The following is a 12827-nucleotide window of genomic DNA, read 5'->3' on the forward strand; positions in this document are numbered from 1 at the left end:
CAAATGAGCAAGAGAAAGGCTTGTTAGAAAGGGTTGGGGGGCGGGGCGGGGGGCGAGCTGGGAACAGGATTGTCAGTGGATCTTGTAGAGACTCGAGGCAGCTCTGGCCTGGACTAGCGCGGTACTTATTTCAAAGCAATTTAACCGATGGGATTCCCGACTCCCAAACCAGCAATGTTATTAAAATGAAGAACAGAGGCAGCCGGGCTGCTTGTCAGTACCCGAGTCACACCCCCGCTGGCTGTGGACCCCTGGTCCTCCCCTGAGACGTGGCCGGGGCTCTGCTTTCCCAAGCCCCCATTCATCCCCTGCCCAGGCTCTCTATAAGGGGGGATGTGCAGTGCGTGACTGCAGCAGGGGCGTATCGAGAGAGAGCTCTGGCGGCCAGGCCTGTGTGTGTGTGTGTGTGTGTGTGTGTGTGTGTGTGTGTTATCGGGTTTTAAAAACTTGAGAATTGGGTTTTGTTCAGTTTTGTTTTGACCTGGGAAAAGATATAGGGATCCTTGCTCACCCCCTTATTATTTGACCAGTGAGGAAACCGAAGCCCCAGAAGGGATGGGACCCGTCCAGGGTCCCACAGTGGGGCGGCAGAGGTGGGCCTGGAAGCCAGGCTTCCTCCACTGCACCCCAGTCCACCCCGGTTCCTTCTTGAGGGGACGTTTCAGGGCCTGGGGGCATTCGGTCCGTCCCCCCTCGGGCCACCACGAGACTCCCGAGTCCCTGCTCTGCTCTGGGGCCCGGTGGGAACTGTTGAGGGAAATGGAGGCCCAGCCCCTGCTGTCCCCAAGCAGGCAGGTGGAGGGAGAGTGTGGAGCAGGGGGACGCACGTGGGGTCCTGGGAAAGCTGGAGCTAGCTCTCCATCCTCCTCCTTGCTTCGCAGGTGTTTCAGCGCCGGGAGGACGGCTCCGTGAACTTCTTCAGAGGCTGGGAGGCGTACCGGGATGGCTTCGGCAAGCTCACGGGCGAGCACTGGCTAGGTGAGCCTCCTGATGCCCAGCCCGCGGGGTGACCTGCCCTCTCCCTGTGCGCCACACCCTGTCACGTCCGAGCCCCGTCCTCACGTGGATGCCGTCCGGGCCTCCCTGGTGCTACGTGCGGAGGGGGTCAGCGTGTCCAGTGTGAAGGAGCTCCACGAGCATGAAACCAAAGGCGGTGCGCTCGCGGGGGGGTGTGTCCCGCAGAGACATGTGCTTTTCCAGCCGGGGACGCCCTGGGACTTGGTCGCTGTCCCGGATCAGGCAGCTGTGGCCAGTGCAAGGGCACTGTTCCAGGTGCTGGAGGACCAGGACGACCCCAGTGCTGCCCTGCGCTTGGGGGTCAGCACTGCCCGATGCTGTGCTCTGGACACCGCGGGCGCATCTCCCCAAAGAGCGGCCGGTCGGCGCTCCTGGCCACAGCTCCCACGGTCCCGGGGCCGGCACGTATTCCTTGCCTGGCACAAAGTAAGGGCTCAATGAGCTTATGTTAATATTATTATTATCACTATTATTTACTTACTATTTATCTTGAAATTCACTCAGTATTTTAAAATGTAAATATCTCACAGAATTTCATTCTAAAGAATGACATCTGTAAACATCGCAGGTCGGAGGTCATGTATATATTTGGGAGCAAGCTGTGGCCTGAGGTCAGGTTTGGGGCTGTTTTGGTTTGTTTGAAATATCATTCACTATTTTAAAGGGCACAATTCAGTGGTTTTCATTATCATTATTTTTTTTCTCCTTTGGCCGCGCTGCGCGGGGGATCTTAGTTCCGCAACCAGGAATGCCCCCTGCGTTGGAAGCGCGGAGTCTTAACCACTGGACTGCCAGAGAAGTCCCTCTGGTTTTTAGTATATTCACAGAATTGTGCAACCGTCACCACTATCTAATTCCAGAACATTTTCTCCACCCCCAAAAGAAACCCTGTGCCCCTTTAGCAGTCATCTCCCATTTATATTTTTAACATAAAATAAACACATGTCATTGGAGCCAAGTACCCCCCCCCCCCCGGCCCCCGCCCCGCCCCGCCCCTGAGCATCGTTTGAATGACCTTGATCACCTCACAGCATACCTGTCCCCTTCAGCTTTCTTGGGCACGGATTTCGGGAGTCTTCCCTGGCCAGGCAGGAGGGGAGAGCAAGGTGGAGGCGTGTGGCTGGCCGGGAGCACTAACCAGGGGGCGCTGGGTGCCCAGGTCTGGGCTCCAGGTGGGGGTCAGGAGGGTCCCAGGTAACCCAGGAGAAGGTGGGTCCCAGGGGCGGGATGCAGATGCGTGACCACTCTCCTGTGCACAGAGGCACCTGCTTTGCACTGTCATTTGCTTAATGTCTATCTCCCTCCCACCTGGAGTCCATGAGAGGGTCAGGACCCTCTCTGCCCTGACCTCCACTGTGTCCCCAGTGCCCAGGCGACCACCAGCCACAGGAAAGGCCAGACACCCCAAGATGGACCTCGTGACCTCAGCCCCTACGTACCGCACTCCTGCTGTGCGCTCAGCCCATTTTATATACATCAGCCCTGACACCGCATGCCCACACAAGGGGGATGGGACTGCTGTGTCCTCTCCTTTTAGGGATGAAGATACTGAGGCCCAGAGAGGTGGCAAGTAACCCAAGTCATAGGCTGGTGTGTGTGTGTGTGTGTGTGTGTGTGTGCGTGCGCACGCGCACGCGCACGAGTCAGGGAAGCCTGAGCCGGATTCACGCGCTGGAGTCCATCCAAGCTCTGAACCATACTCTGAACTGAGTGAATGAAAGCAGGGCAGGATAGGGGTCAGGGGAGAGAAGCTTCCAGGTGACGAGTCCCTTCCCCATCCCCTACACCCAGGTGGGTGTATAAAGATAGGGAAAAGTTGGCCAGGTGGGGACCCTGTTCCTGCAGCACCACCCACCCACTTGGAGCAGCACTGGTGCCTCTGCCACTCCCGGCATCTTAATTGAAATCTGTTGGCAGCCACCGGGTGTGGGAGAAGCATTTAAGCGGGGCCCTGATTAGCTCCTGACAGACAGGGAGCCCTGACGAGAATGTCAACTTGAGCCCAGCCCTCGACTGCCCTGCGCTGTTCCCTGCCTCTGCTTTTCCACACTCTCCTGTCACCTTCTCATCGTGTGTTTTGTCTTTTCCTGTTGAGTTATGGGAGCTCTTTATATATTAAGGTTATTGATTCTTTGTCAGATACACATGATACATAGTTACTCCTGGTCATTTGTCGTTCAGCTTTTTTTTTTTGGTAACATTATTGCTTATTTCCTAGAAGTTTTCAATTTTTATGTAGTCAATTCTGATAGTCGTTTCCTTCATATCTTCTGAGTTTTAGGCCCTGCTTTCCCCTCCTAGTTTTATAGCAATAAAATTTTTTAAATAGGAGTATTTTTAAAATGCTTTTTCAGTGTTAGGTGGTAGGTTCAGGTCTTTAATCCATCTGGGAGCTCATTGGGGTGATGATGGGCATCTCAGTATTCTTCCACCAGGGTCTTCCTCCCCACTGTCTGTGATCTGAACTCTGATAGATGATGGGGTTGGATCTTGGCTCACCCCCAGTGTTGTGAGCATCCTGGCAGATCAACAAGGGCTGGAGAAACCCAGAGAGTAAAGAGTGAGGGGGAGGTAGAGGCAGGGAGGGAGGTGGCCTTCAGAGGAAGAAGGGTAGAGGCGAGGGGGACCAAATCCCAGAGGAACCCGGCCCTCCCTCAGGGCACCCTCATGGGCACTGGGACTGCGCATGGAGCCCTGATTCACCCTCAGGAGTGGGGTGCTAATGATGGGCACCAGCGGCCACTCAGTGGTGGGGAAAGGAATCTTCCAGCATCCCCACTGGGCTGCTCTCCCTCTTGCCCGGTTCCTGGATCACATTATTTGTCCTGGGCAAGAACTGAATGACATATTTTTGAAGTCTTGGAGCACGTCAATCAACCTGTTAACAGTAGTTAATTCTAAATAATTGTTCACAAAAGATGATGAGTTGGGAAGATACATTTTCACTTCATTTTTCACGTACTACTGGATTTTGTTCCTTTGTTTAAAGACCATGCGTTATTTTCATGACGATGATGTAAAGCAGTGTCCATTTTGAAAACATAAATAAATAGAGTTCTAAAATTGGGGAAAAAATACCTTAAAAACAAAAGTACTGAATGAGAGCACAGAGTCTGGGCAAGTCTGCCTGGGTTCAGATCCCAGATCTGCCACTTACCAGCTGTGTGACCTGGGCCAGTTCCTTAACCTCTCAGTGCCTCATTTTCCTCACCTCTAAAACAGGGATAATAATAGCACCTGCCGGGGCTTCCCTGGTGGCGCAGTGGTTGAGAGTCCGCCTGCCGATGCAGGGGACACGGGTTCGTGCCCCGGTCCGGGAAGATCCCACGTGCCGCGGAGCGACTGGGCCCGTGAGCCATGGCTGCTGAGCCTGCGCGTCCGGAGCCTGTGCTCCGCAACGGGAGAGGCCACAACAGTGAGAGGCCCGCGTACCGCAAAAAATGAAAATAAAAATAAATAATAGCACCTGCCTCATTGGATCCTGACAGAAGCAGCAAACACCTGGATAATGTGTGCAATGGGCCAGGCGCTGTTCTAAGAGCTGTACAGGGACGCTTCAATTACGCTGGACTCGTTTTCATCCCACTGGCTTCATGAATCCACGTGCAGCGCTCACAGCAGTGCCTGCACTCGTAAGTGCCGTCCAGGTAGGGCGGCAGCTGCTGTCAGTGTTGCCTATAGTCTTCCCGTTACAGCTTGGAAAGCGCTCTGGCCCTCCCTCCACGGGTGTGCGGCCTGGGGCCCAGAGAGGGACAGCAGCTGGCTGTGAGCCTCCCGCCCAGGGAGGAGCGAGAGAGGCAGGGAGACGAGGCCCTCATGCTCCCGAGGCCGGGTCCTCGGTGAGGAGCGCGGGTGGCTGCTCTGAGGTTCTGGCGGGTCTGCTGTCTGTACGGCTGTTGCTCTTCTCATGGCTCCTTCTCCTTTGCCCTGGACCTGGACCCTGGACCAGAGGCTTTCCTCTGGGCTGGGTGGGGGGGGGGGGGCCGCACAGCCCTCACACCCTGGGGGCGTGCACACGCTGACCCGCTGACCCGTGCAGGAAAGGAAAGCGGGGCGGGGGGGCGGGGGGGGAGCGGCGGATGAGATGTCACTCAAGGCTGATAACTTGTAAGGCATTTAATTAAATGCCCTCTTAATCAAGAGGTAATCAAAGCGGCAGGGAAGCACCTTGAGTGTGAGTGAGTGTGGGGAGGGGGATGGGGAGGGCCTGGTGTGAGACCCCCAAGGAGGGCACAGGAGAACTGAGGAGGGGAGGGATGGGGGCTGGGGTGGGGTGGGGGAGGAAGGGGGGCAGGGGTGGTGAGGGGCCATCCAGAGCCAGGCCCCAGAGACGGCAGAGGGCACGGTCTTCTGCCTCTCATCCACGAAGCCAGCACTTATTGAGCAACTATTGTGCGCTGGACCCACCCTCAGATGCTGGGGTTCTACAGTGAGCGGGACAGTTGTGTTGCTCTCTCATGGAGCTTCCACACGGGGGGGAGGCCCGACAAGGAGACAGGTGGCCAGGACCAGAATGATAACCACCGATGGGGGCACCTGGGTTGGCAGAGGTCCTCAACCTCCACAGGAGGTCAGGCAGCCTTCCTGAGGAAGTGAGACCTGAAAATGAACAGAAGGTAGCCAGGTGAGGAGTAGGGCCAAGTGTCCCAGGCAGAGGGAACAGCATGTGCAAAGGCTCAGAGGCCAGGGAAGTGCATGTGAGTACCAGATCCCGTCTGGCTGGAGCCCAGAGTGTCAGAGAAGATAAAGGTGGCATCACCCCCAATCCAGAAGAGTTTCCAGACTCTTCCTGATTCCTGCAGTCTTTCTACCAGCCTTCAGCTTAAAACATTTGGAAGGCACAGTCTGACTTAAAGCGAGCACAGAGAACACGAAACATGAAAAGCTGTCAGTCCTGTTTCCTGCCAAACACAGGCCTGCAGGAAGAAGGAAGTAGCCCAGGACTGACAGCATACACTTGGCGGTGGTTGTCTTTCTCTCAGCAGCCACGTGAGCTTAACTCTTGTCTCTCCTTGGTTCTCTCTGGGGAGGTCGCTTCCTAGGCCCCCCCAACGTCTCCCACCGTTCTCTCCCCCGTTCCAGGGCTCAAGAGGATCCACGCCCTGACCACGCAGGCAGCCTACGAGCTACACGTGGACCTGGAGGACTTTGACAACGGCACAGCCTACGCCCACTATGGGAGCTTTGGCGTGGGCTTGCTCTCCGTGGACCCCGAGGAAGATGGGTACCCGCTCACTGTGGCCGGCTACTCGGGCACTGCAGGTGGGGCTCCAGGCTACAGCGGGGATGGGGAAGGGCAAGGGTAGCCTAGCAGTCTCCCCAGCTGGGAGGACAAAGGCGGTCTTTCCCCGCCAGGATCAAGGCTTCTCACTGCCACCTCCCAGTCCCCACTGGTCCTCACACCAGCCACATGAAGCTTGCAGGGCCTCGCCTGCAAAACCACCCATTTTGCAGATGAACAAAGTGAGCCCAGAGCCAGGAATCAGGACAGCTGGAGTCTGGGCTCTGCTGAGCCTCTAGACCCCCTCTGGGCTGTGTCTCTCCTCTCAGGCCAAGGCAAGAAAGCAAGGAAAGGGAGTGTGTGACAAAGCTAGGAGGAGGGAGAGGCTGCCTAGACGCAGGGGCAGCCTTAGGGACCACCAAGGCGGCACCGTGCGTGCCTGTGAGCTGCGTGGACACCGAGCGTGGCGGCGGGGCAGGTGTGCACGCACAGGTGTGCACCAGTGTGCCTGTGGGGGGGCGCGCGTGTCTGCATGTGTGCACGCGCACAGCCTGGACGCACGTCCAGGGGACTGCATTGTGTACGGGAAGCTGTGACGCAGGCACGCCCCTGTGCCCCCGTGAGTACACACCTGTGTGTGCACCTGCGCAGGGGACTCCCTCCTGAAGCACAGCGGCATGAGGTTCACCACCAAGGACCGAGACAGTGACCACTCGGAGAACAACTGCGCGGCCTTCTACCGCGGCGCCTGGTGGTACCGCAACTGCCACACATCCAACCTTAACGGGCAGTACCTGCGCGGCGCGCACGCCTCCTACGCCGACGGCGTCGAGTGGTCCTCCTGGACCGGCTGGCAGTACTCACTCAAGTTCTCCGAGATGAAGATCCGGCCGGTCCGTGAGGACCGCTAGACGGGCGCGCTGTCCGTCCCCGCCCACCGCCCGTCTCCGCCCCCGCCCGTCCCCTCGCCATCCCCGCGCCCACCCCGAACTCCGCTCCTGCTCAGATGCCCGCCCGCCTGCCCGCACATGACTGACCCGCTCTCGCGATGGAGTGGGCCAGGCCAGCCCCGACACTAAGCACCCCCTGAACAAGTGAGGCCACACATCACCTTCGCACTGTCCCCACCCACAATTTGCCCGGCTGCTGCGGGCCGGGCGAGTTTGACCACCCCAAATTCCGCCTGCCCAGACTTTGGCTCCTGGGCTGTTTGCTTTCCCTGGGCCAGGAATCTGCCACGTGCTCCTGGCAGCCCTTCCACTTTGCCAGCCCAGACACCTGGAGTGATGGGCACACAGAGGAGGGGCAGATGGTACCCCTGGAGCCCTTTTAGCAGAGGGAAGGGTCAGATCTTTCTGGGTCACGTCTGAGGCCAGCCTCCCTGGCCCTCCGGACCCCCCCTCGTTCCTCTGGTGCCTGGAGGTCCGCCCTCTCTCCCAAGGACTGGGGAGTGGCTGCTGCTAAGGGCTGCCTGTGCCCATGGGCTGGGTGGCCACATCCCGCCATGCCCCTCGGCCAGGCTGGGGTGCAGCTGCCTTCGGGAACTCGCTCTCCAAGGGGACTGAGATCAGTTCTCTGGAGCCCTTCCCCACCCCCGAGCCAACCCGCTGTCTCTGCAGGCCTGGGACGTCCCCAGTCCCCTTGGCCATTGTGCCCGCCCGCCTCCTGTCTTCCCGGGGTGGCTGGAGCCCCGCCCCACCCCGTTCCCCTGCCTGTGGAAGGCAGGGGCGGGGCCTGCGCCGCTGGGCTGGGCTGGGCTGGGGCTGGGCTTGTACCACCCGCCCTCCGATTTCCAGGCAGGGACTCTGGGACCCTAGGACCTCCTAGGAGCAGGCCTGGAGGGTGAAGCCTGGACCCAGATGGGTTTGGTGGCTGTTACCGGGTCAGCCCGGGCACTGCTGTCTCAGTGGGGAGGTCGCCCCCTGCTGTTGACTGGGGGTGTTGCCACCTGGAGTCGGGGGCAGGGCGGGCCTCACCGGGCAAGTGGGGGAGCCTGAGGTGCCCGCCAGGCACTCAGAGACATTTCTCACTGAATCCTCTCAACGCCCGATGTACTGTTACTGCTGCCCCCAACAAGAAGCACAGGTTCCCAAGGCCAGCGGCCAGGACGAGCAGGGCTGCTTTTCCACGTTCCCGCCTGAGGGGACCTGAGGGGGCCAGGAGGTCAGCCTGGAGAGCCGCCCAGAGGGTGGGCAGCCCAGCGACCCCTCCTCAGGCAGGGGGGAAGCCCTCCTCTGGCTTCCGATACAGGACACCTGAAGGCAGCCAAGTGGGGGAGTGCGGGGTTCAGCTCTCCCTTCCCCTCCCACCAAGCTTTATGCTTCAATAATAATAATTCAGAGACGGCCAGGGGAAGCAGGAAAGGCCCCGAGCGCCGCTGGCTGGCCACGTGACCTGGCCGGTCCCCTCTAGCCCCACCTGGCTGTCGGCGTTTGGCAAGGTTTGCGGGACGAGACCCCATCCCTGCCCTCCTGGCCCTCAGCTGGCATCAGAGACGGCCAAGGAACAGGTGATGACAGCTCAGTGTCACCAGGGCGGTGACGGGAGCACACAGGCGCGGGCGGGTAGGGGCGGTGTGGCAGGGGTGTGTGTAAGAAGACCCCAGAGACCTCCTGCTGGCTCCTTTCCCATCCTCTAGAAGCCAAGAGAAGCAGCCCACCTGGGCCGCTGGGCCCCCAGCCACGAAGCAGAGGCTGGATGGGCCCTGCGTCCTCACCCCGGGAGCCCCCTCTCCCCCTCCCTCCCGCTCCAGGCTGGGGCGAGCCGCTGCTGCCAGCCTCACAGTGCCAGCCACTGTTTAGAACGTGCCAAGCGCTTCCTGATCTGTCATCAAACACACTCCTGGTGAGCGTGATGTTCATGGATTCACAGATGCGCGTGCACATCAGGAAGCTCGGGCGTTCGTGCCAGGGCTTGGCCGAGGAACAGACGTGCCACCGCTTGGGCCTGGCGGGGGGCTGGGTGAGGGTGTTTCAGGAGCGTCTGGCCGACCTGCAGACACTGGTTCCTTCCTGCCGGAGAGCACCAGCCCCGGTCCCAGCCCAGGCCTGGCACCACTGGGGACACGGCCGGACCAGATGCTGGCTGAATGGGCACAAAGCCCGTCATGGTGAGGACAGTAAGGCCAGAGCACCCCCTTTCCTAAAGGGTATCCGTTCACAGGCTGGCGCTGAGCACACACAGTACCTGGGCCGGGAGGCTGAGGGGAGCGAGGCAGGCCTGGGCCCTGGCCTGGAGGAGCTCCCAGTGTGATTTCAGCGCAAATGGCTATCACTGGAGATGGGAGTGACCACAAAGGGAAGGGGGCCCTGGGAAAGCCGGGGGGAGCGGCAGCTCTGCCGAGACCGAGGGATGACAGATGGGTGCAAAGGTCACCCAGGACCCATGGTCACTGCACCCGAACCCTGACCCACGATGCCTGAGTTGATGGCTTGATGGTGGGGTACCTGCGGCCCAGTTGTACCACGTGACGGGGCTGACACCCCACCTCCCCTTTCCTTCCTTCTCCCATGAGGAGAGAGCCAAGCAGGGGAGGGGTGCGCTCTACACTGGGATCCTCAGGCAGTGCATTTATGCCCCCAAAGCTTCCGAAAGTTCCTTTCCACAAGCACAGGTAGGTTCTGTGGGATCAGCCAATGGCCGCATTCCTTGTCCTGCAAACTTTGGATACATCTCTGGGGCGCCACCCAGCTGGCCACCCCTGCTCCCTGAGTCCAGAGGAGGGACGGACGCTGGGTTTCCACCCTGATGGCCTCAGCACAGTCAGCAGTTGAGGACAGAGCTGTGGGCCGCTCTCAAATTGCATGTTCCCCCCGCAGCTGCATGTAAATAGGTTGTATAATGTTTGCCTTGGGGCAGAAGCGATATCCATATCCCAGGGCCCACCTCTTCCTGGGTCCCCCACGGCCACCCACCCTCATCCACGCAGGCCTCTGGCCTGGAAGGTGGGAGCCCCGCCACCCAGGATTCGGAGGATTCGTGGGGTTCATCAACAGAACTGCCAGCTGCCTCTGCTACAGCAGAAGGGGAGGGCGGAGGTGGGGGCACGGGAGCAGGGCTCGGACCGGCGGGGTTTAAGGAGCCACACGCCCACCAGAGGACACATTAGAGGATGTACAGACAAGGACATGAGGCTTTGGTCCGAGTGCTGGGGCCTCCCCAGGGCCTGTCTCTTCATCCGCTAGCAGGGAGAGGGCCGTCCCCAAACCCTGAGTGGCCACGCAGCTGGCAGGACTCGGCAAACCCGGAGGGCTGAAGTTGGACCTCGGCGGGACTGGGGGGCAGGGAGTGGGGAACCGGGCTCTGACCTGCTGTGCCCTCAGGCTGTCTGACTCCACACAAGACCTGCGGTGGGAAGAGGGGCGGGGCTAGGAGGGAGCTAGAGGCCAGCGCAGCTTGCGATGGACAGATGCTAGTGCGACCTGTGTGCACTTGTCGTGTGTGTGGTCCTGTCTCCAATAAAGTCTCGTGGTGACCGACTCGGGCCTCTGCCCCCCACCCTGCTCAGCGCCCCACAGGGTGGATCAGACACCCCAGCGTTCCAAGACGCTTCCTGCACCATTTCCCCAGACTCCCCAGCGCCTTTATTTCTGCATGGGAAAGTGTTCCCTAGACAGCTTAGTGCCCCCAGGAGCTGCCCGAGACCCTTGGGCAGAGCCGGCTCCACACCTGGCCAGCAGCCCCGGGGGTTGGCGTGGGTGGAGGGGAGGCCGCTTCCCATCACGGTCCCCAGGGTCACAGTCAGTCCCAGTGGGTCTCTCTTGTGGCCGGGGCTGCAGTCCTGAGGAGTCGAGACTCTTTATTAAGAAAAACAGTCCCTGATGCCTGTTTATTCATAAAACCAATGTGAAGCTTAAGGACAAAGCAATCTCCTGAGGTTATGCGATGAAATCCAATATTTATCGAGTGCCCGTGTGCAGGGCCAGGGGAAGTGAATGTGCCCCACGTCCCGCCTCGGGCCGACCTGCGAGGGCACCCGTGGCTGGAGCGTCCGCACTGCCCGCCTGTGCAGACAGAGGTCTCTGCCGTGCGGCCCGAGGTCTCCCAGACCATCCTCAGCACTAACTACTCCCCTCCAGAAAGTGTTCTCACCAACAGGCGTGCCCTCCTGCCCACGGATGGCTCGTATCAGGCCCCCCGGGACGCCTGGGGGTGACACCCCTGAGCCAGGCCATGGGAAGTCACTGAGGTGATTGTGGCCACCCTGCTCCCCAGGGGCCACCCCCTCCCCCCAAGGTGGGTCCCTCTCCTGCCGCCGCCAAGCCAAGCTGCTCTGGCCCGGTTCACGGAATCTTTCCCAGATCCAGTGAAGTGCGCTTGCAAACCACCTTTTGGGTCAGGAGTTCTGGAGATCACCTGGCAGCCCCTGGAGTTGGGAAGCTTGGCACCAAATCTGGCATCAGACTTGGCTCCAGGTGCCCCTACTTGAGGGCTGGGGCCGAGGAGTCATACTCGCCCCCAGTCTTGCCCCCCAGGCAACCCATGCCCAACACTTGAGACCTTCTATGGCCACTTCCCAGAGCCCCAGGCCCCCGTCCTGAAGGGAGCCAGGCCAGTGGTGGTTTTCACAGCAGAATTTTCTTGGGGTCCAATGTGTCAACGGCCAAGCGGAGCTTTCCTCCTGGGGGGGGGGTGTGTGGCCCTCGGGGCTCGACCTCACCTCTGCCCTCCCCACGCTCCACAGCTGTCCCTGAGGAATTCCGCAGAGCGCAGCTTGGGAACCAAAACCTCTCATTTTACACCCGAGGAAACGGAGGCACAGAGAGGGCAAGCGTCTGGCCCAAGGCCTCACAGCGACTTGGTGACCCACTGCAGGCTGCACGCCATCGTTAACCAGCACCCGGTGTCTCAACAAACCAGCACTAACCAGGGAGATAAAATGACACCGCCCCTCCCATCTCACGTGCACGCATGCACACACGTGCGCACACGTGCATGCACGTGCACGCCAGCCCCTCAGAGGCAGCCCTGGCTCTGCACCTGCTCCGGTTGGCCCATGGGTGCACCCTCTGCCCTCACCTGCTCTCAAAGTCCTCACCCTTGCCAAGGGAGGCCAGAGTGCATGCCACCCCATCCCAAGGGGTCCAAAGGCAGCCCACGCTCTCTGCCTGTTCCTGACCTCATTCCTGCCGCAGACAGGGCTGGAGAGGGGAGCGCAGGACAGGGCTCTGACTTGGGGGCCTCGGTCTCCCCACCCTCTCACCATGAGGGGGTGAAGACTCCGGCCCCTCCCTTAGGGCACTGGGGGTGGGGAAGGGTCTCCGAGGCCATCTATTCCCGTGGGGGGTGATTTTCCGCCCCTCAGTCCCTCCACTGCCTCAACCCCACAGGCAAAGGTGACAGGCCAGCTGGATGGGGGCCCTGGAGACGGAATGCTCTGTGCTCAGTCCCCGGCCTGGCCTGCGCAGCTCCCCAGAGACAGCTGCAGGGCGGCCGCAGCCTCACCGAGCACCTGATCACTCTCAGCGGAGGGAAGATCCAGGCCCGGCGAGCAGCAGAGGCTGGGGCAGCGCTGGGCCTTCTCGGTCTGCTGCTGGCCTCCCAGCAGCGGTGGGACAGGAGGAGGGGACGGGCAGGGGAGGGGCGCTCC

The 12827-nt window shown here is 60.3% G+C and overlaps 1 protein-coding gene across 1 annotated transcript in view; it reads left to right on the top strand.

Annotated features, from left to right (window-relative positions):
• FIBCD1 (fibrinogen C domain containing 1) overlaps positions 1-7149 on the top strand; it is a 30107-nt gene extending 22958 nt beyond the window's left edge. Inside the window, exons 5-7 of the mRNA XM_060153285.1 lie at positions 882-978; positions 6100-6279; positions 6890-7149. Coding sequence (XP_060009268.1) covers positions 882-978; positions 6100-6279; positions 6890-7149 — 537 coding nt within the window. The remainder of the gene's footprint in view (positions 1-881; positions 979-6099; positions 6280-6889) is intronic.
• The last annotated feature ends 5678 nt before the right edge of the window (positions 7150-12827 follow it).

The sequence above is a fragment of the Lagenorhynchus albirostris genome, chromosome 7 (assembly GCF_949774975.1).
Source record: "Lagenorhynchus albirostris chromosome 7, mLagAlb1.1, whole genome shotgun sequence".
NCBI classification, from domain to species: domain Eukaryota; kingdom Metazoa; phylum Chordata; class Mammalia; order Artiodactyla; family Delphinidae; genus Lagenorhynchus; species Lagenorhynchus albirostris.